The sequence below is a fragment of the Peromyscus californicus genome, unplaced genomic scaffold (assembly GCF_007827085.1).
Source record: "Peromyscus californicus insignis strain IS unplaced genomic scaffold, ASM782708v3 Scaffold_19__1_contigs__length_69161282, whole genome shotgun sequence".
NCBI lineage: Eukaryota > Metazoa > Chordata > Mammalia > Rodentia > Cricetidae > Peromyscus > Peromyscus californicus.
In genome coordinates this window covers 37,113,348-37,140,252 of record NW_026294491.1, presented here as the reverse complement: position 1 = coordinate 37,140,252, position 26,905 = coordinate 37,113,348, and the positions used below count along the sequence as shown (strand labels likewise).

Genomic DNA, 26,905 nt, shown 5'->3' with positions numbered 1-26,905 from the left:
GGATGGACATTTTGGTTGACTTTGCTCTGTGACCTGGTGGATCTGGAACTGTGGTGGTAGCCTTTCCCTCTCGTGGCTCTGGGGTTTTTTATTTTATTTTTATTATTAGTAAATTTCCTATTTATTTTACATACCAACCACAGATCCCCCTCTCTTCCCTCCTCCTGCCCCCCCAGCCTTTCCCCTCAACCCATCCCCCAGATCCCACTGCCGAGGGGCCCCCTAAACAGTTCAAGCTAAACAACCGTCTTGCATATCCAGAGGGCCTAGTCCAGTCCCATGGAGGCTCCACAGCTATTGGTCCACAGTTCATGGGCTTCCACTCGTGTGGCTGGCCGTCTCTGTATGTTTTCCCGCCAGGATCTTGATGTCCTTTGCTCACCTTAGACTACTAGCAATAGAGGGTGCCTGAACTGGCTTACTCCAGTAATCAGATTAGTAAATACCCTAACTGTCATCATAAAGCCTTCATCCAGTAACCGATGGAAGCAGATGCGGAGATCCATGGCCAGGCACCAGGCCCAGCTCCAGGAGTCCAATCAATGAGAGAGAGGAGGGATTCTATGAGCAAGGGACATTGAGACCATGATGGGAAACATACAGAGGTGGCCGGCACTGGGATTTAAGTGTCCTGAACTAGAAAGGGACTGCAGTTTTTCCCCTTCCACGTCTCTCTGTAGGCAGGTGTGTGAGGGAGTGAAGGAACTGGTTCTGTGCCTCATTGTAGGAGCTGCTGCACTCTGCAGCTTCCACTGCCAGCATACACTGTGTCAGAGGCTGGACTTATAGAGTGGTGCCCACGTGAGTGGTACAAGGTACAGCATGGAAGGCATGTGGTTATAAATGGATGGATCTTTCCCAGATTTACAGATTGAAGTCCTAACTCCTATGAGACAACACTTAGTGGTGGAGTCCAATAAGTAAGTTAATTAAGAGGCTATGAGATCATAAAGGTAGAACCCTAGTCCCATAGGATTAGTGTCCTTATAATAAGAGGAGGTACACACAAAGAAATGCACAGAGAACAATAAGAACGTGGGTACCTGCTAGCCACAGGGGGCTCCCACTAGGAGCTGAGTCAGGATGGCCCCTTAATCTTGGCCTGAAGAACTGAGAAAATGTCTGTTGTTTAAGGCACTGGTCTGTGACTCTTCATTTTGGCAGCCTAGGTCTACTAATTCTTGTCTAACGTGGAGTATCTCGGTGCCCAGCTGAATTACTGCAATAGTCTACTCTCTGGGGAACCTGGCAAGCAGTCCCCTTCAGAGCTATGAAGGAACATGAATGGAAGGTAATTGCCAGTCCAGAGGCTGTTTGGGAGGCTGTCTGCTCCTTGCTCTCCTCATGTCTGCTTACTGACCAGCCCCATGACAGGAGCCATCTGTCGATCTGCTTTGGGGTCTGCTGGTGTGCACTGTGACACGTGGGCACAGGATTACATGTCAGGAGCTATCCTGGGGATGCTGGTTTGCTGTGAGTTCTCATCTGTTTTCCCAGCTGGGGTGGTGGAGCATCTCAGGCTATTTTTAGAACAGCCTAACAGTTGCTCTGTGCCATTCTCTTGGGTACAGGGTTTGAGCCTCTTGGGCTGCCTTGTTCGGTATCTACAGAGGGCCTTATTTGTTTGACTTTATTTGAAAATTTAAGGCTTTCCTGAACATTGTTCCAAGTAGTCTAATGAATCAAAACTCTAGGATTTATACCTTAAAAGGCTGATGGTTGGAGGCTTTCTTATGACTTACTAATCCCTTCTCTAGACCATGTAGGGTAGAGTCACTATGACCCCCCGCCCCAGACTTAATGTCAGAAACTCTTTTTTAGTTAATAAGCCTTATATTTAAAGCAGTTTTAGGTCATACCAAAATTGATTGGAAAGTAAAGCTCCCTTGATCTACTCCATGCATAGACTTCTGGTCTGCTGTTGTGGCCTAAAGAGGAGACTGCAGAGGAACAGCATGCTTCTCAGTTTGGTTGACAACCTTAAGTGTTTAGAGGGTGCAAGTGTCAGACATTCTTAGCCACTCTGTAGCCCAGCATACAGCCTGGTGGAACTGCATGTGCCTGTGGGCCTGTTTGTAGCTGGAGTTTTCTCCAGTGTTCACCCTGCTCCTGCAGCTGCTCAGACCCAAGTAAACACATAGAGACTTATATTACTTATAAACTGTATGGCCACAGCAGGCTTCTTGTTATCTAGTTCTTGAATCTTAAATTAACCCATTTTATTAATCTATAAGTTGCCATGTGGCTTGTGGCTTACCAGTACTTTACATCTTGCTTCTCATGGCAGCCGCTGGCAGTGTCTCCTCACTCAGCCTTCCACTTCCCAGAATTCTCCTCTCTGCTCATCCTGCCTATACCATACTTCCTGCCTGGCTACTGGCCAGTCAGCATTTTATTTACCAATCAATCATAGCAACACATTCACAGCATACAGAAAGACATCCCCAGCACTTCTCCTTTTCTTTTTTTCTCAAAAAGGAAGGTTTTAACTTTAACACAGTAAAATTACATATAGCAAAACAGTTATCAAGCAAGAATTATAGTTACAATATCAAGTCTATTTATATTTGGCAAAATCAAAGAAAATATCCTAGCTATCCTATGTTTGTGAGTCTAAAGTTTTATATCTATCTTATCTCTTATCATACCAAAGAAATGGTCTGGTTTGACCCTTATTCAGCCCTAGGATCATTCAGTGTAAATTAATGACTTGTGATTTGTATCGCTCTCACAGAAATTCTCACACATACTTTATTTTTTCTAAGTTTTTAAATTGTATGTGTATGACGTGTGTGTGTGTGTGTGTGTGTGTGTGTGTGTGTGTGTGTGTGTGTGTGTATCACATACATGCCTGGTACCTGTAGAGGTCAGATATTCCGATCCTGGAGCTACCATGTAGTTAGTTGCTGGGAACTAAACTCAAGTCTCTCTCTCTCTTTCAAAAAAAAAAGTGCTTTTAACTCTGAGTCATCTTTCAGTCCCCACATATTTTTTATCTGAGATTCTGTGAACATTCAAGAAGGGAATATCTTCTCCACTGTGGGCCATGGACATGGCTTCAGGGTCAAAGTTTTCCGTAGTCCGACAGTTGTTTGGGAGAAAGACAGCAGGCTGAACTCCATGTGACTGCTGCAAGGCCAGTGTCTTCCTAAGAGGCACACCTGCTGTTAAGGAAAGGGCATTCATGGACATTTGTGGAGGCATGGCAAGGAAGACTTGACTTAGGACCTTCTCAATAGGTTCAGGGACCACTGAGAAAGGGTCTTTGGGGCAGAAGAGAGAATGAGACTCTGTTTGGACAAGTATGAACAAGTGGGGATTTATAGATAGAGAACAAAGTGGGGATGAAAAGTTACCAAGAAGGGACATCAGGAGTGTGGTGGTTTGAATTAAAATGACCCCATAACCTCATGGTGAGTGGCACCATTAGGAGGTGTGGTCTTGTTGGAATAGGTGTGGTCTTATTGGAGGAAGTATGTCATTGGGGGTCGGCTTTGAGGTTTTAGAGGCTCAAGCCATGCTTAGTGGCTCACTCTCTCTTCCTGCTGCCTGCTGATCCAGATGTAGAACTCTCAGCTCCTTCTCCAGCACCATGTCTGCCTGCACACCTCCATGCCACCATGCTCCCCACCATGACTAAACCTCTGAACCTGTAAGCCAGCCCCAATTAAATGTTTTCTTTATAAGAGTTGCCATGGTCATGGTGTCTCTTCACAGCAGTGGAAACCCTAACTAAGACAAGGGGTCAGGGATTCTGACTAGACTAACCTGAAAGGGTTCTTGCTGAGGATAGGCAGGTGTGGAATGACCAGATGTACCCAGGGTAGAGAGGGATGGGGTAGGTAAGGACTCTGATCAGATATGGATGGTGGCCAGCTGTTTCTAAACTCACTTAGCAGCGCCCTTCAATAAAACTGGATTTTAAAAGGAAGTCCACATAGGGTGTAGGAGAAGGTGCAGGATCTAAGCTTGGCCAAGGAGAGAAGTCACTGCTCCTGGTACTATGGCTGCGTATGTGAATAGTTAAATCTGTGTATTCATATACTTAAATATTTAGTTCATAATATTTCATGTAGTAAGTGTAAGTTTAAAAATAAAGAAGAACTAGACATGGTTGGGCATGCCTTTAAATACAGCACTGAGAAGGCAGAGACAGGTTTGTATATATGTGAGTTCAAGGCCATTCAGGGTCACACAGCTCAAATAATAATAAATAACACAAATGGTCAGCCCTGGAAACATATGCGTAGAAATAACATTTTACAAACTGAGCAGGTTGTGTGTTTGTGTGTGTGTGTGTGTGTGTGTGTGTGTGTGTGTGTGTGTGTGTGTGTGTGTGAGAGAGAGAGAGAGAGAGAGAGAGAGAGAGAGAGAGAGAGAGAGAGAGAGAATAATAAAGGAAAAGAACAAGGTGAGGGGTACATGGGAGAGTTTGGGGAGAGGAAAGGGAAGGAGAAAGGATGTAATTATAATCTCAAAAAAATTGAAGAAACGTTGTTCAAGGTTATGGAAGTGATTTCCCGAGTGTCTGCAATTCAGGAAGTACAGTGGCATCCATATCACCCGGTTGAGATGACAGCAGGGACATCAGAGTCCCTCTGTCTTAGCCTTGCTGATTGTACACAGAATGAGTGGGGCAAGACACCTCTTTTCTCTGAATGTTGAGTCCTCACAGAAACAGGAAGTGGTGTGTGTGTGTGTGTGTGTGTGTATGTGTGTGTGTGTGTGTGTGTATGTGTGTCTGTCCCCGCTGTGGGCAGCTTTGTTGTGGACACAGGACAAAATCCAGTAAACGTGGCTGCTGTCATTTGGACCCACCTCCACTAGTGCAGCACACTATGCTGGGGAAAGGAGATCTGGGGAGGAGGGAGCCACATCTGGCAGTGGAGCCCCTCAACAATGTGGCTGCCACTGCCTTCCCTTTTGCTGCAGCTTGTTCGAGAAAGAGCCCAGGTTGGTTATGCATTTGTTTCCAGAAGGACTGCCAACTGGCCAGTAAGAAGAAAGGCATCAGGAGGTATTACACCATCATCTCTTTCTCCACAATCTGCAGCTGAATTCTGAAATGGAGCCAGCGCAAAGAGAATAAGCTCCCACAAAGTAATGGAAATTTGTCATCACCAAAGGCAGTGACAGTGAAAGCTAATTAAAATTAAAATATCTATGTCTGCCTCTAGGTTTCAAAAATGGATAGCAATTGGGTGGTAAAGGGATTGGAGGACATATACCATCAAGATTTACTTTTAACAACTATGTTCCATGTCCAGCTGGAAGTAAATGAAAACTTGGAAACCAGCATGTAGCAGGTGTATCCTCCGAGCCCTTCCAGCCTCCCCTCTTACCAGTTAACCTGAGCCTGACTCCCTGGTAGAACACTGGCAGTGTAGCAGGATGAGCAGGCCTTCATCAGGGGAAATATTCTCTCATCTGGAGAACTCTGGCAGCCTGGAAAAGTACAGGTATTGACTACCACCCTAGAACTATCTTCTGTCCCCATGGCTAGGATTTAGGGAGGACTGGGCTCTTAGAAGCAAAATGCACACCCAGTGGACAGGCACGAAGACATCTGGGGAGAGAGGTCTAAGAATGCCAGGACTGTGCAGATTTGTTTAAAGGATTAAGATTGTAAGAGATTCCTCATTCCTGAGTTGACCCCTTTCTGGCTCCCCAGCCCTGCCTTCTCTGTCCCTTAGAATGCTGGACTTGGCTGTTCCTTCATGAGCGCTTCTCCCTAATATGCCCATCTGTTTAAAAGTCACCTCTGTCCACTCCGCACTGCAGCAGCGTTTTCACAAGGTTCAGGCTTCTTCCTCATTTCCCTCATAGCACAGAATTCGCCGTCTCTAGGACTCACTGAAATGACTTACTCCTTTCTTACATTATTGTACCTGGTGTGGAGTGTGTTAATCAAATAAATGTATAGTTGTGGTTCCAGATTTTGAATTCCTGTGGATGTAGAGGGTATTCCAGGCAGCTGAACCAGGTGGACTAGGGGAGAACAGAAAGACCACCATAGAGCCCACCAGAACCACTGTCTGTCCTCTGCCTCTGGGCCCTCTTTTGTTGATATGATCTTCAATAGTGTAAAAAGAATTGTCACTTGTGGGGAAGATGTTACTGTTGAGCACAAGAGTGACAAGGGCCAGCTGGTGCCTCTCCCCACCTACTTGAGATTGATCAGCATCAGCACTGGAAGGTCAGCCCTACAGGTTTCCTCAAAGAAGTCCATCGACCTGAGTCATGGCTCCAGATCTGTGTTTATAATGGTTCTTTTCTTCTTGGGTTCCCATCATCCCTTTCACTGTTAGCTTTGCAGTAGCAGCTGTCACCTGGCTGCCTTGGATGGACACTGGGAAGGGCCTTATACCAGCTGCTGTTGTTGTGATAAAATAACCAACAACGTTTAAGGGAAGGGGGACCTACCTGAGCTCTTGTTTCAAATGGATGCAGTCCACTGTGATCAGAAGGTGTGGCGGCAGGAACATGTGGTTGGCCTTCATCTCATCACATCTGGGAGGAACAGGAAACAGAGAGAGGGACATGTTGGTAATCACTTGGTTTTATTCAGTCTAGGACCCTTGGCCATGAGATGGTACCACCCACATTGAGGGTGAGTCTTCTTGCCTTACTTAAATCTCTCTAGAAACACCCACAAAGACATACCTAGAGTTGTGTCGCATTGGTGATCCCAAATCCAGTCACATTGTAGATGAATATTAACTATCACAGGCCCCAGTTCACCAAACACAGAACAATGTTAACAACTGATTAGCTGAAGCTCTAGACCAACTCTCCAGAGATGTCCTATATAAAAATCCAGACCACTGTCTCCATCTCCTCCTCGCCATCCCCATCCCCCTCACTCTCCCTTTAATGAGAACATGAAAAGAAGTCCTGTCAGTGTCTGCCAAGTGTTCTATACAGTAGTGAATTGCTCAGTGTTTCATTATTATAGCAGAAGCAAGTAGATAACCTGGCACTTTGCTAGAGATCTATATACATTAACACATGTAAGCTATGTGGCTCCCTTTATATCTCCAAGCTACTTATGAGGCCAACACATCTCTCCTCAGTTTCGATTTGTTGAAGAGGAATCTAGAAATTGGATGGTGTTGCCCATTTGAAGGCCTTGGGCAGACCATCCCTGGTCTCCTGGCTTGCTGCCTTGTTTCAAAAATAACTTTGTCTTCCTGGCACTTCATTGATCCGTGGTTGTTGCTTCGCATTTAGAGCCCTTTATGGAATTCTCTTGCTACTCAGGAAATGTCATATTTCCTCATGAAACCAGCTTTGACACTTGTGAATTAGAAAATAAGTTTTCAGCCGGGCGGTGGTGGCGCACGCCTTTAATCCCAGCACTCAGGAGGCAGAGCCAGGCGGATCTCTGTGAGTTCAAGGCCAGCCTGGACTACCAAGTGAGTTCCAGGAAAGGTGCAAAGCTACACAGAGAAACCCTGTCTCGAAAAACCAAAAAAATAAATAAATAAATAAAAATAGAAAATAAGTTTTCCTAGTGATTATAAAAATAAACCTGGGGCTGGCACGATGGTTCATCAGGGAAAGGTACTTGCTGCCAAGCTTAATGACCTGAGTTCAATCCCTAGTTTCCATATGGTAGAAGGAAAGAATCAACTGCTGATTCTCAAAGCTGTTCTTACACACACACACACACACACACACACACACACACACACACACACACACACACAGAGAGAAATAAAAAGGAATAAAATTTTAAAGATTTTGGGATGGAGAGATGGCTCAGTGGTTAAGAGCACTGACTGCCCTTTCAGACAGCACAGGTTTGACTCAGCACACATATGATGGTTAACAACTATAATTTCAGGTCCAGGAAATCTGACACCCTCTTCTGGCCTCCTCAGGCACTGCATGCACGTGGTGCACATACATACATGTAGGTGTTCACCCATACATATATAAAAAAAAAAACTCAAAAAAATTTCAAGAGTTTAAAAACGAACAAGTCTTACCAAATCTCCACACCTGTCTTAGTTAGGGTTTCTCTTGCTGTGATAATACACCATTGACCAAAATCAGCTTTAGAAGAAAGGATTTATTTCATCTTATACTTCTGGGTAATAGTTCATCACTGAGGGAAGGAAGTCTGGGAAGGAACTCTAGCAGTGCATGAACCTGAAAGGCAGGAGTTGAGGCAGAGGCTGTGGAGGAATACTGCACTGTGGCTTGCTCAGCCTGCTTGCTTGCTTTCTTCCTTTCTTCCTTCCTTCCTTCCTTCCTTCCTTCCTTCCTTCCTTCCTTCCTTCCTCTCTCTCTCTCTCTCTCTCTTTCTTTCTTTCCTTCCTTCCTTCCTTTTTTTATTTTTTGTTTCATTTTCGAGACAGTGTTTCTCTGTATCGTTTTGGTACCTGTCCTGGATCTTGCTCAGTAGACCAGGCTGGCCTTGAACTCACAAAGATCTGCCTGGCTCTGCCTCCCAAGTGCTGGGATTAAAGGCCTGTGCCACCGCTGCCCGGCTCAGCCTGCTTTCTTAAAGCACCTGGGACCTACCAGCCAGGAGTGGCACCCACAATGAGCTGGACTCTCCCTCATCAATCATCAGTTGTGAAAATGCACTACAGACTTGCCCACAGGCCAATCTGATGGGGAGTTTTCTCAGTTGAGGTTCTTTCTTTCCAAAAGACTCTGGTGTGTGTCAGATTGGTGTAAACATAGTCAGCACAGCATCTAATATACAAGGAACTTTGGAATTATTAGTTTGGCCTTTTTGTGGTAGCCTAGAAAGAGTGAATATATTTAGGGTGAATGTGCAGGTGCCTCTTCAGGCTCACACACTATTCTGCCACATGTGTGAAGGAGAGAACAGGTTGGGCTGGGCTGCCTGTGGGTCTGTCTGGTGTAATGCGCTGGACAGACGCTAGTACTTGCATGGAGTTTGAACCCACCTAATTAGGTATTTGTTTTCCTGGAGTTCCGTTATCTGGAGTTTTGAAAGTTGCCTGGATGTGAAACTGTTTCACTGACAAAGCCTGGCATCATGGTATCAGAGATCCAATATAAGCCTTGAAGCTTCCCGTTCAGAAACATCTGGAATACGTTGAGCTTGCATCCCCCACCCCTGCTGCTGTCAAGAGTGCGCTTTGCTTTTGTGTTTGACAACACTGGGGTTGTGTCTCACAAATGAGCTGACCTTGACCGAGGCCAGGACTTCCCCACAGTGGCCAGCCACTGTTCCAGTGGTAAGCCCTTTCCCTGTGGGGCTTCCCTCATAAACATGAAGCAGACGGAGGGGGTTTGGAAGGACGCAGGACACATGCTTTGTGTTGGAACTGTGGCGTGAGTGGCACTGTCTGAAACACAGCAAAGTGACTTTTCTTAAGATGCTTTGGCATATTCTTTACTTTCCAGACCAAGATGTTCTCCAGCGAATGAATAAAACCAGTTGGAGACAGTAAAGGGAAGGAAATTGCAAGGGCCCGAACAGAAAGAACAAAGGGGCCCTGTGCATAGAGCAAGCCTGTCAGCACAGGAACCCAGCCTGGAGTTAGGTGGAGGGGGGCATCACCCACTCGAGCTCCTCCTGATACATGCCACTTCCATGAAATACTTAGGTTAGTGCTGTCTGCACCACGAGAAACACAGGGCCTTTTTGTCCTGTTTGTTGGTATTGTTAACTAGGTGTGTCTGTTTATCCTGTTAATTCACTTTTGTTCTTTTGAGAAGTACATCTTGAAATATTTTTAATAAAAAATTGACAAGCTGGGTGTGGTAGTAGGGCATTCATATAATCTCAGTACTTGGGAGACTGAGGCAGGAGGATCCCATGTTTAGGACCAACCTGGGCTATATTGGGATGCTTTGTCTCAATGTGCCAGAAAAAAAACAAAAAACAAGAAGAAAAGAGAAAACCACCCACATTCAGACAGGAAATCAAGCATAAGTGATGCAGATGCATTCTCCCAATCTCCTGCCTCCATTTTTACTTTTTCTTGAAACTGTTTCCTCTTGATAATCTGTGTTGCAGGCTTTCTTGGATCACCAGCCCCCAAATCATGACACAGAGACTTACTATTAATTATGAATGCTTGGCCTTAGCTTAGGCTTGTTTCTAGCTAGCTTTCTTTTTTTTTAACTTAAATTAACCCATTTCTATTAATCTATGTGCTGTCCTGAGGCTTGTTTACCTCATCTATGTACTGTCCATCCTGCTTTCCTGCTTCCTCCGTGTCTGTCTGTCCCTCGACGGGCTGGCTGCAGGTTGGCCGGCCCCTGTTTTCTCTCTGCCTGCCAGCCCTGCATATCCCTTCTCTGCATAGCTATTGGCCTTTCAGCTTTTTATTATCAGGTGTCTTAGGCAGGCAAGGTAAAACAACAACACATCTTTACATAGTCAAACAAATGCAGCACAAACAAATGCAACACTTCTTTAGATAGTTAAACAATTATTCTGTAACATAAACAAATGCAGCATATCTCTATATAGTTAAACAAATACTCTATTCCACAACATATCTGTACCCTGATGCGAAAACTGTAGATCTGGTCAGAGCTTGTCAAGATGATGGGTGGGGACAAGGAGGCCGAATCTGTTTTGATGTTTTGAATCTGAAATATTGGTCCTAAAAGGCATGGAAGGAAGAAAATACTATTCCAGTAAACAGTGTAAGATGAAAATGACGTATGTGAATGTGCTAAAAATGAGGAACACTAGACGTGAAGAAGACGTGTCTTTGTTAGAGTGTGGTTGCAGCTTGAGTTAATGAGCTCAGTGCTCAGTTTTGCATTTGAGAAGGAGCACTGGGTTAGGAAGGCCTGCACTTAGGTTCTGGCTTCCCTCTGCTAGCCATGGCCTTGAGGAAGGCTCCCTCCCATCTCCTATCACTCAGGGATCACAACCCTGGATTAGGGATGTAGTTCAGAGGCAGAGTGGTTCCTAGGTTCCATCCCCAACATATCAAAACAGAAACAAAGCACCACACCCCTCTATGCAGCCAAGGGGTCATGGGCCCGGGAAGGCATTTGCAAGCTGTCTTTCCGTATTGTCTACACTTGCACTTCCTCCCTGGTGAGGATTTCCACCCAAAGAGATTTCTAGGGAACCTGTATCTCTCCAGAGACTAGAGGAGCACCCGAAGGGGCCACAGGCATGTCTTGGTGTCCATGTGTGTGACCCATTCCTTTGGTCATTTACGTGCATTGGCAGGGAGTACTCACTAAGCCTGGAGCAGCATAAGGTATAAACAGACGGAGGGAGGAGTCTTGACTGCTCTTCACACCAGAAAGGAGTCATAAGCAACACCTCAAGTTTGTCACTTCCAGTGGCTACAGCTTAGAGCTCCGCTGAAGTAGAAGAGTATCGAGGAGGAAGGTGACCAGCATTTTCAGGGCTGCATTTTTATATATATAGCAGCTCAGTTTTGTTTTGTTCTGTGACCATACTGATTGTTACACAAACGCTAGACACAAACAAATACAAAGACTATGCTCAGGTGCAGGCTGTTTGGGATTCTTTGACTGGCAGTTCATAGTTGAGGGAGGTATAACCATTACCTGTGCGGCTGCCCTGCTCACTCAGCAGCTTGCCGTTTGGAAAACCTTAGCTGCTGGTTCCTGTTTTCTTGCTCAACTTGCTGCTGGATGATCTCGAAAGGGGCTAGTTGTTTAAAACCCTTCTGCTAAAAAAAGAACTTATACTTAATTCTAGTTTGGTGTTATATATTTAATTTTTTATATTATATATTTTGAGCAGTATAAAAACAGAAAACTCGAGTCTTGGAGTTATTTGGCCTTAATTAACGTCACATAGGAAGGAGACACTTTTTTTTTTTTTTTTTTTTTTTTTTTTTTTTTTGGTTTTTCGAGACAGGGTTTCTCTGTGTAGCTTTGCGCCTCTCCTGGAACTCACTTGGTAGTCCAGGCTGGCCTCGAACTCACAGAGATCCGCCTGGCTCTGCCTCCCGAGTGCTGGGATTAAAGGCGTGCGCCACCACTGCCCGGCCAGGAAGGAGACTCTTACTTGGCTACTAAAAGTCACAATGAATTCAAGCGAGTCTCTCTTGCTGTCTTCCAACCCTGGAGAAAACTTGTCTCAACCTAAGCTCATGGATACTATGGGAGTCCCATGGGTTACCATTTGACCCCCAGCCTTACAGCCGGGAGTCATCTGGCTCCAGCTGAGCCCAGAGTTTCCCTTCCCTAGAGAGTGCTGGGAGAGAATCCATACAGTCAGCATCTCTGGGGCCAGCACTGGAGAGTTTAAAGTTGGGGCTTGCCTTATGTCCTGCTGTGCTGTAGAGAGGGTGACTGGCTGGAGTAAGCAGAGGGGAGCTGAGAAAGTCATCTGAGCTGCTGGCGTTAGAGTCCATGGGCCACATTAGCCATGCTCCAGTGTTCTCAGTCAGCCTACTAGCTTTATGACAGACATGCCCTTCTCGTTAAGCTCATCCAGATTGGCTCTCCATACTGCAGTGCAGCATTCTGTCTGTTAACTAGTAATTTTCTCTTATCTTTAGGAATATAATCTTAATATGTTAGACCCCTGTGGGTACTTGAAACTATAAATAATACCAAACCTTATATACCATGGTTTTTCCTAGACACACATATCTGTGATAAAATTTAACTTTTATAAATCAGGCAAAGTAAGAAACAACAATAGCCAATAATAAGTCAGAACAATTGCTGTGTTGTAGTAAACAGTTACTATATTAAGTAGGATAAGAATTCTGTGATACCATGCAGTGGGTCTCACCATTGAGATGGCTACTAATTGACTAACAGGAAGGTAGCATTATATATCTGGGTGGCAGGGAGATGAGACAAGATGATTCATATCATGAGTGGGACAGAGTAGGACAGTGTGAGATTTTATCATGCTTATCACAGTGGCATATGATTTCAAACTTACTAATTATTTTTAGAATTTACTATTTTCAAACCATAATTGGGTGTGGGCACCTCAAACCCCAGCAACTGAATTGCAGATAAAGGGGCCCAGTGAATGTGGTGAGAGGCCAAGGGTCCTAGTCCTGCCTTCATCATGACACCTTCATTGTTGCATCTCTTCAGAGTGTGTGGTATGGGCTGCATGGGACAAGGCAAGGGGCACTGATGTGCCTGGGGGCAGGCTGCTGCCCAGGAAGATGTCCCCTTTTGCATTGTTGGCCTAGGAAGCAGGAGCGGCTGTGGCCATGCCTCACTCTAGGGGAAGAAGAAGGAGAGAGACAGAGCTTGGGATAGAGGCTACCCTGGGTGGGGAGAGGTTGAAGCAATCACCAAGACAGGACAGGACCAAGACAGCTAGGAATAGCTTGAGGTTTGTTGAAAGAAGAAAAGGAAGAGGAAGATCTGGCAGAGAACGACCGTGCTCATTTGGCTATTGGAGTTCAGAGCCCCCTGCCTGGCCGCAGAGGAGCCGGGGTAGGTTCATACTGTACAGACCGCTAGCAGTGTCTCAGAACCCAGCTTGAGAAGATGCTTGGATGGGTGTGTGCTACCTTTTTCATTGACTGGTGACCTCCCACTCAGAGATAATTGATCATGGGTCACAGAGAAGCCATTGTCCTTTTCACTTTGGCTCTTAGCTGTCTGGAAACCTCATGTCTCAACTGGTGTGGGAGAGTTCATAAAAATTAATATTGGGCCGGGCGGTGGTGGCGCACGCCTTTAATCCCAGCACTCGGGAGGCAGAGCCAGGCGGATCTCTGTGAGTTCGAGGCCAGCCTGGGCTACCAAGTGAGTCCCAGGAAAGGCGCAAAGCTACACAGAGAAACCCTGTCTCGAAAAACAAAAAAACAAAAACAAACAAACAAAAAAAATTAATATTGGATGGTTTCCACGGTGTTTTTGTATGCATATCTGGAAAGTTCTGTGGCATTAAAGTTTTACCAGCCAAAGCCCAGGGAACCCTTCAGTTAATTGTGTGAGTTTCAAGTGGCTGAGCTAACAATAGTGAAAGAAGTGAGACTTTTCGAAGTTGTTGACATTGGGAGAGAGAACAACACTCACAGTGGTGGCCATTGTCTCGAGGCAGTCCTGATAATGCACATTAGGTTCTACACAGTGTGTTCATTATCTTTCGAGTTCTGGAAAACGTATGTGGTAATAAATGACAAATGGAGCTTAGTGGGTGGGAATGAGTGGACAGTGTGTAAGAACACTGCTGATTGGCCTCCAAGAAGCAGCCTCCATAATCCCTGGTGCTGGCACCCGGAGGATGGGGTGCTCTGCCTGGAAAGGAACAGACAAGCCCTTCATACAGGGGAAGGTTCAGAAGATGTTGTCCAACACCATTCCAGCCTCAAGTTATACCCTTCTTTCATGAAGTGTTTGTTGTTGTTGTTGTTGTTTGTTTCTTACCTCTCTTGTGACATAGCTCCTGGTGAAGCCTCTTGATTCATCCGTGTATTCCCAAAGCCTGTTTCATGTGGACCCTCACCTCTTCATTGCAGCAACTGCCAATTTGTAGAAAACAAATAGCATGGGACACAGAAGCAAGAAAATGTAGGTGTTTTAAAAGGTGGCTGAAGTGTGAGGTTTAAGAGTTGCTTATAGCAGGGGCAGCTAGGGGCTCTGCACCGACCACATTTGCCCCTGGCACTTGCCCAGCATGACATCAGTCAGTATTAACACACCTCTCATCACCCAGATTGCAAGCACCCACGCTGGGAGCCTGGCACCCGTGTTGCTCACATCCTTTTGTTATTTCCATTCAAGGTTTGAACTCAGAGCCTTGCACATGCTACCAAGTGCTCTTAACTTCAGACTATATCTCTAGCCCTTTATGTCTTTTAACTTTGAAATAGGGTCTTGCTAAGTTGTCTAAACTGGCCACAAACTCTCGCTATAGACCCAGCAGGTCCTCAACTCTCCATCCTCCTGCTTTATCTTCCAGAGTAGCTGGGATTCCAGGCTCATGCACAACGCTAGCTCAGCATGAATGATTTAAAGCACTTGCCCTGAAGTGTCTTATTTTGAAGCTACTTCCCATGGAACATCTCTTGAAGTTTCATGACTTGAAGATGACACAGGGATCTGGGTGACAATTCCTGAGTTGTCCCTGAAGGCCTTCCTATGGAGGTCTGTTGTCATCTGAAGAAGAGAGGGTGCCTAGGCCAGAAGCTGTACCAGGTAAAGTGCTTGTAAAGGAAGCTGTTAGAAGGTGTGCAGGAGTCACTGTGCTTTTGTGGATAGACTGGGAGTGCTGTGAGAATCCAAGTCCTGGGGCTTCAGAAGCTGAGCAGGTTGAAGTTGTGATGGATTGAACGAGGGTGAGAGAGGAAAAGGCTTACACAGAACCGTTCTACGCCAAGAGGAGGAGGAAGGAGGGGAGTGCCATTGACTGAGATGGGAAAATTTGAGGGGTTGGAGTGTAGAAAAAAAACTGAAACCATCAAGACTAGTCAGTCCTATTCCATGATAACTGTTCTGCACTGTTGTTTAAAGGAATAGCCAGGATGTTCTGAGGCATGTCAGGCAGATGGGTTAGCATAGCCAAGTACTTGAGACTAGGACATTCATAAACAACATTATTTTTTACCTTTGGAATTCCAAGATCAGGGTGCCAGCACTTGGTATCTGGTGAGGACCTTCTTGTGCCACCACACACTGGAATACAGAAAGGTGAAAGGTTAATTACATTCAGCCCTTTTGTAAGGCACCAGTCCTATTTATGAGGATGGAGCCCTTGGGACCTATCTTCTAAAGGGCCACCTGGTAGTACCATTCCATTGACCTTGGATTTTAATACATGAATTTTGTTACTGCCCTTCTGAATAGGGGCTTGGGGTATACATTTGTATCTGGGTTCAGACACTCCATTTTATCATATTCATTACACTTATGAGGCATGTTACTTAAATGGTGTTAAGCCATTTACCATCGTTATTTATTTATTGTCATTAGCAGAAAACAAGAAATAGGAAGCAGGAGGTAAATAATTGAGTGACTTCATGAGAACAAGTGTATGTGGATGTCTTTGGGTGAAGCTGTTTGTGCCTGTGAATGAGAAGAGATGCACATTGCTAGTACTGTTTTCTTTGCTGTGCTTGATTTTCTAAAGCTTTCTTTTTCTGCTTTTTAAGCACTAGCCATGCTTAGCCATTCTGTAGCATGCTGCACTGAGTCAGAGCTTTATACCTTGTATTGTAGAAATCGGTCCTCTAAACCAAACAGTTCCATTTTTATGAGAGTAGTAGTTCCTACTGTGAGGTCCCTCATCACAGTACGGTTGGCTGTTACATCACTGCATAGGAGGAGGAGTTGATGAAGGTCATTGGACGCTCAACTGAGATTGCAGCCACTCCTTCTAGACGTTTGAATGCACTTCTGCCTTAATTGTGTAGAGGAGTCGGAAGGGTTGCTGTGGGGGTTCCTGGAGGTTCTAGAGTATCTAGGCTAGAGGAGGTTGAGAATGGCCCCTCCCTCCGTCTATGTAGCTATGGGAATCCATCACCCATGCTGGGTTGAGACTTTCTAGTGCAGCTGCTTTGGGCTCACCTTTACTCTTGCCCGTAGCCTCTCACTCATGCTCTGTAAGTGAACCCAGTAAACTCATTGGTTCCAAAGGGGGAACTTTGGCAGGTTAGCCTTTGGTTGGGACCTTGTAAGAAAAGGGGTACATGTTGTTTGCCTCTCCTCCAAGAGAAGGCTTTTTCTGACACCCCACAACTGTCTCTCTGGTGCTGGACTATTATCCAGACTGCTGTCCCCTTGAAAGGTGGTATTTGGAAGTTGAGAATTGACAGGGAGAAATAATTTCATTCAAGAGTCACCATCAAGGCTTCAGGATCCTTGTCTTCTTTGGTTATTACTCATAGTCATTTTTGGTGCCAGTGAATGGTGATGCCATAGTGATCTATGATTTTAGTTATCTTGGATTTGGGGTTTTAAGAGGAAATTCTTTTTCCATCTTCTAAAGTAGGCTCTCCCTCAGGGACTGCTGACTCATTCTGACTCATGTCTTTCATACTTTCTCTCCCACTGCTTGTGTGTGGAGAGAGTGACATGGTAAAGGCTCGGAGCCCATTTGCAGAGTAGGGTCAGCAATAGGGCTGGGCTGGGCAGAAGAGCCTCACTTATATTTGGGCTTTTTGTTCGTTGGTTGGTTGGTTGGTTTTTTTTATTTAGATACCTTTCACATGCATGAGATTTTTGAGAAGATGCACCCTGTCTGTAGTACTCCCTGTCCCCTTTGGTTCAACCTTTTTTATGAGCCTATGTTTAGAAAAATGCTAGTCTTAAGATGGACCAGAACCGTTCTAGTGCCTCCCCTTCCTTCAGCTTCAGCTCCAGCCCACAGCCTCCCAGAGCTCACTAAGATATAAGGGGCCCCTGAGTCTCTTCTCAGCTTGAGGCTCCTTTGTTCCAGCAAGGAGAAGGGAAGGCAGGCCTTTCCCAAGACGTTCTTTAGAAACTCCCCAGCTGCCTGCCATCTCTCAGATTCCATTCACTCCCTCTTAGAATCCTGATGCACCCCTTGTCCACCTGCTGTCACCACCCCTGCCCTCCTGGGTGTCAGATGTCTGTGGTGTAGACCTCTCTTCAAGGACCTTTGCTGGCCTGTCCAAAGGGGTCTATCCACTATGGAGTGGGGAAGGACACAGGCTCATCAGCTGTTGCTGTCTTTCTTCCAGCTCCTTAAGCCTCTCCCCCATTCTTAGTCCTCCTGGATTGAAGTGCGTTTCCCTCCTCTAATGAACTCCAGTCTTCATATAGAACTGGGAGCAGCATTGGGGGCATCGGGAATTTAGGAATCCTTGGTGAATTGTCTGAAATTAATGAGACCAAGAAGGGAAATCAAGTTCAGCTGTACAAATTGCCTTGCGTTCTGGACCTTGATGATTTAAATTGTAGATTATAATTAAATGCCTGCAAATAGAATGAGAAGTAGCTGCTAAAGTCTTTTGACCTGAAAGTTCCTCTGACCAATGAACTAGTATAAAATTAGGATGTAAATACTCCTTGCGGAGGATTGCGATCTTCAGAGAACTTACAGTGCATGTGACACAAACCACCTTCCTCAGAGTCAGGTGGACAGATGGAGTGGGCAGGACACAGGTAAGAGACGGTGGGTTGTCCGCCACCCTGGAGCAAGATGTCAGGGCTTAGGTGGGCAATTTGTGAGGTGACACATCTCTGCTGTCCCAAGGGAAGGGCTCACTGGCCCCTTCACTATTAGGCAGAGAGAAAGGCAGCGAGCAAGGCATGAGATACTGAGCTTACACTCAGTCAAGAGACAACAGCTCATCCCACGTAGGAAGTCATAGCCAGTATTTAACGCAGCCTTTTAAACATGCGACGGCGGCAGTATGGAACATGGGAAACAGTTCCCTGTAACCACTCCTACCTGGTGGCCGTCTTGTTACAGCCTTCACAGGCTATGGCTGGTCTCTGTAAGTTGTTGTAACTAGAGAGCAGCTGGTGCAAAACTGGTAGTGTTTGCTCTGCTGTCCCTGTTACCACCATTAAAGGAATTAAGTATATGTCTTACTGAGGCACAAAACCTGCTCACATACTTCTCAGTGGGTTGTCACTCGGAACTTGCACCCCAGCCAAGAAACAGAACCTTCTCGGAGCCCAGGAGTCACTCCCACCTCTGTAGCTGACACCCACCCCTGCACCATATCCTCCTTTTGACATCACAGCACAGACTCTGGTCCCTGCCTACACTTGACCAGTGTCTGCCCGTGTTGGGCTCTGGATGGCCTTCCCTGTGAGTCATCTGTTTTGCTCTGTCCATTTTACAGATGATGAATATTTCTGTTGTCTCTAGAATCCCACTGTTAATGACTGTCGCTGCTCTCAACATTCTCCATGGGGTGTGTGTGTGTGTGTGTGCGCGCGCATGCATGCGCACATGTGCGCACATACATACGTAAACTTCCATACATGCATTGCTGTTAGCAGTTGCACCCTGAATTGTACCCGAGTGGTGGATGGGTCACCAGTTAGTCCTGTGTGCAGCTTGGTAGGTAGGGACGGTCAGCTGTCTTGAGTAGTTACACTGCTCCTACTCCACCACAGCACTGCTCCAATTGCTCTACATCCTTGCCAGCTCTTGGCTTTGCCTGTCTGTCCTTGTAGTCTCATAGCTTCACTTTATATTATGTGTGACTTCTGGATTTATTAGAATAATTTTAGTATCTCATGATGTTCCAGAACATATTGTAGCTGGGCACTTAGATTACTTCTAGTCTTCATTATTTACAGTAAGCAGCTTTGTGAATGAGTCTTTTCTATCTTTCAGATGCTTGGCAAGAATTTTTTTGTTTACAAAATTTATAAATTCTAAAATTATAGTGTCACTCTAAAATGTTATCCACGACATAGAAGGGCTCCAGGCCTTCCAGCAGTATATATTTTGGAAGAATAGAGGGGCATCTCTTGGAGAATTAATTTAGGTGGAATAGGTGGATTTAGTGTTACTTTGCTGGAATTTGACAGTTTTTCCAAATATTTGCCATGCATATTCCTCTTTCACGGGCTCCTCCCCTTTATGCCTACATCACTGATGACTTTTGTTTATTCCTGCCAGCAGTTATTGTAGAATTTTAGTAGTTGGTCTAGTTTGATTTCTGTTGTTATGAACACACATCGACAACTTAGAGAAGAAAAGGTTCGTTTGGTTTACAGTTCAAAGGTCATCACATTAGAGGGTGGAGTGTGGAGTCAAATCAGGAGCTCAAGCAGTCTGTTGACTACATCATATCAGCAGGCAAGAGCAGAGAGAAAGAAATGCGTCCATGGTCAAGGATTGCTTTCTCAGCTAGCTTTCTTCAGTCTTGTTCAGCTCAGGCAGGGCCCAGCCAGTGGGAGGTGGCAGAGATGGGACTGCCCACAGTGGGCTGGGTCAGTTAGCCATCAGGACAGTCTCCCACAAAGTTGTTCACAGGCCGACCTGATCTAGATAATTCCTCAACTGAGACTCTCTTCCCAGGCGATTCTAGGTTGTGACAAGTTAAGACCAGCCATTGAGGTAGTCTCGGTGCTTTCTAAGTTTCCATATTTGCCTTGCAAATGTTTTGATTTGTGTGTCGTTTGATGAGAGCAGACCAGTGAATAACTTCTCCCTTTTAGCAATGTCTAGAGTGGCTCTCCAGCCAGGCTATAGCCCCACTGGCTGAGGCTCATAGGCCAGAGGTCTTCGTGTACTCCAGTGGGAAAGTTAGGAGCCCAACCTGCAGAAGAACATGAGTCAGTCCAAGGCCTGAATGCACTGCCCAACTGTCCTCTGATTCTCACTCTTAGGAGACTGTGAACTGGGCCCTGAGACCTGCTGTAACAGCTCATAGCAGGTCTGGCCTGAGTGTTCTATTCTGCAGGAAGGTACCTGCTCACCATGCAGTGGGGGCAATGTGGGAGCCCAGTGGGGTGCACTGAGGCCTCTCCTACTAATATGTATTTGGCTCTCATTGTAGTTCTGAGAGACACCGGAGAGCAGAGCCTCAGAACCACACTGCAGCTCCTCCTGGAGTCAGTCTGAGCTTTGTGAGTGGGCAAGCCAGGACCCAGCACTCTGCGTTTCTCTAAACCACACTTCCCTCTTGGATCTTCAGGGCAGACCCACACTCCACTGACGGATAACCCTTGGAGTGGAAGGAAATGTGCATTTTTCTTTCTCATCCTTCGGAGTGAAAAGTTAGATAGGAATAACTGTTGACTTCTCACCTTTCTGGGTGTCATGCTCTCAGGGATTTCATCTTTGGTGTGCTCATCAAGTTATACTTTTCTATCCTAGATGATGGATTTGGATGTCCTTCTATGAAGCAATGCCACGTGGTCCAAAAGCAAACATGTCTGGTAAGTCACGTGTTGAATTGACTGAGTAGTAGCTCAAGTCTTTGGGTGTGTAGATGTAGACAGAAGATTGTGTGTTTGGGCATATGGATACCTTTGAGGGGGTGTTCTTCACAAGGCTAATAATAGCTCTGTTGGTTATCCTAACTTGTGAAGTCTAGTTCCTTCTAGAACCAGCAGGGATTGAAATGCATGGGGTTAGACAAACCTGAAGTTCCCTTCTTGCTGTTTAACCTACTTCTGAGAGCATAGTGGAAGCTCTGTGCTGAACCAGGGCGGCCTCATTCTGACCCGGCTACAGTGGCATTCTGTCACGACCTCTTCCGTCCCCAGTGCCTTACTCTTTGGTTAAAGGTAGGCTTGACACTGTGGAAAAGTTCTGAGACCAAGACACACCAGAACTTGGGTAGCTGAAGGAAGGGAAAGTCAGGCTAGAGCTTCAGGCTTTGTCTTCCCATGTTCTGCCTCAAAGGTGGGCAGTGCCTCTGGGCAACAGAGATCTTCACATGGTCTTTGTCATAGCAGAGGTTGTGCTGTGGGAGTTGATAGATGATTGTAGAGATTCTATGAGACTTGCCAATAGGATGCTAGAGAGCAGCAAGAAAGCCATAAAAGCCTTATTTTATGATTACAGTTAGGCCATCATGTAATGTGGCCCATTTTGGTCGAAGGGGATCCTGTGGGTCCACAGTACAGAGGGGTGGGGAGGAGGAAGAGAGTAGAAGGTAAGAGACATTACAGAGCAGTTCCACACATGTCACGAGAACTGGGTTCAGCCTCTTGCCATAGCTCCTGTTCTCTTGGCATAGGAACACAATTTCTCCATTGTCACGCTCCTGACTCCTATCTGTGTTTGCCCCTGTGTCCTAGGGCTGCTGCCGTCTTAGGAATCCAGGGCCTGGAGACAGCTCTTCCTTGAGGAATCAGGAGAGGTGTGACCCAGGAACAAGAAGCATATCCTCACCAATGACATCATGACAGCAAGAGAGCACAGCCCTCGCCATGGTGCCAGGGCCCGTGCGATGCAGCGGGCTTCCACCATCGACGTGGCAGCCGACATGGTGGGCCTCTCTCTGGCAGGTGAGCCTCAGGCCTATACTAGGCATCTGGTTAGGAACTTGAAGGACTCGGGCTCCATGCTGTAACACTGTTGGAAGGGCCAGGGACAGCTGGTGACTAAGCCATTGGGAGAGGGTGTCCTGGTGTTGTAGCCTTCTGGTTGGAGTAGGACTCAAAAGGTGGGGACAGCTAGAGCCCTGGGAACTGGTCTTGTGAGACTGATCATCATTCCTTTGCCAGCTTGGGTGAGCACCCTGGGCTTGCCTCCCAGTAGGCAAAATGGAAAGGGGTCTGAGATTTCTTCAGAATCTCTAAAGTAAACTGTTTCAAAGTATAGAAATCATCTACTGTAATATTTTGGGGTGGGCTAGAGGGTTAGTGTTTCTTGTTTCTATTTTTGTGCAGAACAAATGCAAGCTAAATTCTGGGGAAGGTTTGTTTTGGGTGACTTTGTCATTTCTCTTCTACCAGGAAATATCCAAGACCCAGACGAGCCCATTTTAGAATTCAGCTTAGGTAGGTACCTCTTTCTTGGTTTTTGTTAGTTAGTCTGTCTCTGAGAACTACTGAGTGCTTCTGAGTGCCGTCACCACTGCTGAGATGTTTCTGAGGAGACAGAGCATCTCAGAGGCTGCTTCTCATAACTGACCATCTTCCTGTGGCAAAGCCACCTGCTGATGGAGATTTGAGTTGTGTCTAGTGGAGACTATTATGAATAAAGTTGCAGTCAGTGCTTGGGTGCCAATACTTTCGGGGGGGTAAATGTTCATGCTTTAATGAAGTATTTGGAAGGCTATGTGGTGCTGAGTTTGTGTACAGAGCAGGCTAAGTGAGCTCCAGTGCAGTGACCGCAGGGCTGGGCACACTGTTTCACATCTGGTACAGGAGTCAATTGTCTCTTTGGAGGGAGTGGATGGTTGCTTTCTACAGGGGAAGTGTCACCTGAGTGGAGGCGTATGCCTGGCAGAGTGAAGATGAGGGCCAGGGCAGAGGATGGAAGAAGCTTGCAAGAGTTTGGCCTCGGGTTCCCTTTACCTATAGGGGTGGTGGGGTGGAAATGTTCTCAACGGTGGGAGTGGCTATGTGGACATAGGAACTTCTAAAACTCATTGAGCTGTACACTTCAAATGGGTGTGTGCTGTAAGAAATGCATACCTCAAAAGTGCTTTAGAGGAAAACAGAAGTCAAAGACTACCAGCCCCATGTGGTAGGCCTACAGCAGGAACCAAAACCAGAACTTGGATAAAACAGGTATTGCAGAAGTAGAAGTAAACACCAAAGAAATTGTAATACACCTTCTAGAAAGGAGGGAGTGCCTCTCTGTGCTCAGTGACGGGGTACTGCTTATAACAGGCAGCTGAGGAACAAGTTTAAAACCTAACAGATGAAATTTACAAATCCAGTAAAGCCAGGGAGATAGCCAAGAAATGGTCTCAGCAAGCAACATAGGAAACAGGAGAAAGCTGGACGGTCCAGGATGCCCATCATTTAAAAGAGAAAATGGAAAAACGAACACAAAAGAAGTTTAAAATAATGCAAGAAATCCTTCAGAACTGTAGAATATGAGTCTAGTTTAAAAATACTTGTCAAGGCATCTTGTTTTCCATGAAGTCTGGAAAGTACCTGGCTGTCATTTTGTCAAATGTTCTTTCTCCCCGCCCCACTTTTCCCTCTCCTTCCGGAACTCTGATTAAACCTATGTTGGTGAACTTGGTGATCTTCCAGGACTCTCTGAAACTGTTTTTTTTTTTTTTGTCCTTTTTATTTCTTTCTGTTCTTCAGACTAAATAATTGTAGTTGACATCTCCAAAGATGCTGACTCTTTCTTTGTCTGCCCACAGTTGAGCTGCTCTTAATGATTTTTCATTTCCGTTATTGTACTTTGAATATTCTCTACATGACTAGTTTTATGGTTTCAATTCCTTCACTGATACTCTGTATAACAAGACATTTTCCTCATACTTTACCTAGTTTCTTAGTAAGTCAAACATCTGCTCATTAGTAGCCTCTCGTCATGTGTGGATCCTGGAGTGACTGCTAGGTCACTTAGTGGTCAAGTTCAATTTGAATGGATATACTACATATATTGGAGACACTGTGTAGCCCTAGATGGCCTGGAACTCACAGAGATCTCACACCTGGCTGGATAGAAAACTCTTTAAAGCTCAAAGAACTAAAGACTTTTGGTGTGAGTTTTGCTAAGTGTGTGTGCGCATATTGTTCCACATCTTCAGGGTTCACTTCCTGCTTCTGCTGACCACCAAGGGTGGGTAGTCTAAGGTGATCACTCATCATCTCCTCAGTTCTTTTCTGAGCATTCAGATGTCCTCAGACATCTGCATAACCCCCTACGTGTGCTGGCTTCCATGAATGTCAGAGCTTTGCAGAGGGCCTGGTCCTGTCCTTCACTGCCTAGCTTTTCTTTGAAGTATTCATTCTCTGCTAAGCTTCTCTGGTCACCTGCTTGTCTGCCTTACGTGTCAGTATTGTCCTCTTCAGCTGCAGTATTTAAAGAAACAGTGACTGATTTGGTTGCTGCTGCCATCGTCATGGTAAAGATGCAATCAGGACTTCAGGTGCTCCACCACTGAGCTGCAAGTCCAGCCCAGCTTGAGCTTCAGCCTGATTGCTTCTGATGGACAGTCTCAGGAAAAAAAAAAAAAAAGCTGTTTCTTTCCACTATGTAAAGACAAGTTTGTTTGTTTTCCTTCCAGAAATGGTCAAATAATGATTGTTATCTTAAGAATGGGGCTATAGAAGGTCTCCAATCATATCCTGTCCATTATGGTGACTTCTGACTACTGGTTTTCACCATGATTTCAGGTGGCCAAAGACTGGCCAACAGAAGACTAGTTAAAATAAACAACATGGCCCTGCAGTCTCTTCTGTAGCATCTGAAATAATGAGGCAGGGCCCATATCTATTAACATTAAAGGATGCCAGCGACTTTGGTACATGAGAAAAGCCTATCAGGAATATTGGGATGACATATTTCTAAGTAAATCCATTTCTACCACCAATTCGTTCAAACTCTGTAGGTCTCACTCTGCTGAGTGAACGGCCAAACAAACACTGGAAGGCTGTAGACCCCAATCCCCAGATGGTTCTCTCGAACAGTTTTCTCTGAATGAAAGCTTTTACAACAATCTGTTGTCGTTCAAAAATTTCCAGTTTCTTTGATTGATTTTTTTCTTTTACAGTTCAGAATATTTGCCTATTTAGTCATCTTGCTTCTGCTCATCTGAGAAGCAGTGAGGCTGGGGTGGAGGTGAGATCCACTTCCTGAAATCCCTCCTCGCCCGCCACCTTCTTAGGCTCTCCTCCTGGGCAAGTCTCACTGCAGGGCTCCATCACTGCTTCTGATTTGCTGGCTGAGAAATGTCGTGGATGTCTCTTCATCCGTTTTCTATATTCAGTCACTTCAGTTGCAGCTTTTGGTTAAAGTCACGTTCTACATACTGACACTTAAGCAAACACTGCTTATCAAAAGCCACATGGGATTTCTTTACCCTCTGCCCAGTGTGAACCGTTTCTTGGGAACAGTGTCATTTCCCACCTCAGGTTACCCCATTTTGGGTCAAGCACACTCTTCATCCAGGAAATGGATGTGGGGGAAGAGAAGCTATTTGGAAAGCTGTTTGAGACTCCTCGGAGCTGACACTCGCAGCCTCTGGCTGTTCGGTTCCACTGAGTTTGCATGGTCAGAAAATTCCAGTGGAAATACAATTAAAAGTGCTTTCTCAGTCTTCTGGACTTTTTTTTTAATTGGTAGTAGTAGTGGGGTGTGTGTGTGTGTGTGTGTGTGTGTGTGTGTGTGTGTGTGTGTGTGCCCAAATCTCTTGGAGCTGGAGTTCCTGGCATTTGAGAGCAGCCAGACATGGGTGCTAGGATCTGAATTCCATCAGTCATGCTAGAGCCTCATTAGGGCAGCAAGCTCTCCTAACTGCTGAGCCATCTCTCCAGCCCCAGCTGGAGATTTTAAGATCTTAGTTTTATTTCCCATGTTCTGAAATTTCATCAAGATAAAACTTGCTAAATGTCCTTTTCAATCAGAACCGAGATAAACCCCAAAGAGATCTATACCTGGATTCATCCTAACTAAACTGTCGAAAACCAAGGACAGAATTTAAAAAGCAGCAACCAACTGTGAGCTACACAGTTAGTCCCTGCTTAAGAATACTGGAGGAGGAGGGGGTGGGAGGAGGAGGAGGAAGAAAAGAAGAAAGAAGGATGAGGTTCAGAAGCATTGCAAATTCTTAAAAAGGCAGCCAAACTAGGATTACATATTCAGCAGAGAAGTTCAAAACAGATGAAGACACATGTTCAACAAAAACTAGTTCACAAGTGTTTACAACATTGTGAGTAGTAACCAAGAGGTAGAACAGTCAAAGCATCCACCAATGGAATAGTATGTGGTGTGTTCATTCAGGACTTACTCATTAATAGAAAGGAACAAAGTACTGATAGATGCTGTAGCATTAGCGGGGCTCAAAAAGCTGCCGAGTGGAAGAAGACAGCCACAAAAGGGCACACCCCACATACTCCTACTATATACAGATGTCCAGAGGAGACAGAGCTACACAGAAAGAGATTAGTGGTTTCTGGGGGTTGGAGAAGAGGGATGATGAGCGGTTGCTGGTGGGTATAGATTTTTTTCTTTTGAAATGTGGCTATATTAAGGAAGTAGACGGTTGTAATGGTTATACAATTCTGTGAGGACTTTGGGATGATGAATTATCTTCATAAAAACACTGAAAAGCCAAAGGTATTCCGTTGAAGACTGAGTTCATAAATAACAACCCCAATTCAAAAAGTATCAAGAGGCATAGATTATAGATTTTTGAGTGAGAGATAAGACATAATTTGGCATTGTAACCTTTGGTGGCTAACAAATCAGAGATCAGAGTTGAGAGAGACAGAAAGAGGAACACAGACTCAAAGTAGCAGAACTGTCTTTCCCTAGTAGAAGGGCTGGCCGAAGACCAGTGTGTCCACCAGCAAGTGTCTCCTGAAACTTGCAAATTCTCAGGGAAAGAGAAAAATCTTACATGCTTCTAGATGAAAAATAACA

At 45.4% G+C, this 26,905-nt stretch overlaps 1 protein-coding gene across 7 annotated transcripts in view; it reads left to right on the top strand.

The window, feature by feature from the left end:
- The window catches only part of Inpp4a (inositol polyphosphate-4-phosphatase type I A), a 129,094-nt gene that overhangs the window by 48,106 nt on the left and 54,083 nt on the right, over positions 1-26,905 (top strand). For all 7 annotated transcript variants that reach the window (XM_052745139.1, XM_052745138.1, XM_052745134.1 and 4 more), the window contains exons 2-4: positions 20,717-20,778; positions 21,646-21,855; positions 22,306-22,350. In XM_052745139.1, the coding sequence (XP_052601099.1) occupies positions 21,750-21,855; positions 22,306-22,350 (151 nt within the window). In that variant the 5' untranslated portion in view covers positions 20,717-20,778; positions 21,646-21,749. The remainder of the gene's footprint in view (positions 1-20,716; positions 20,779-21,645; positions 21,856-22,305; positions 22,351-26,905) is intronic.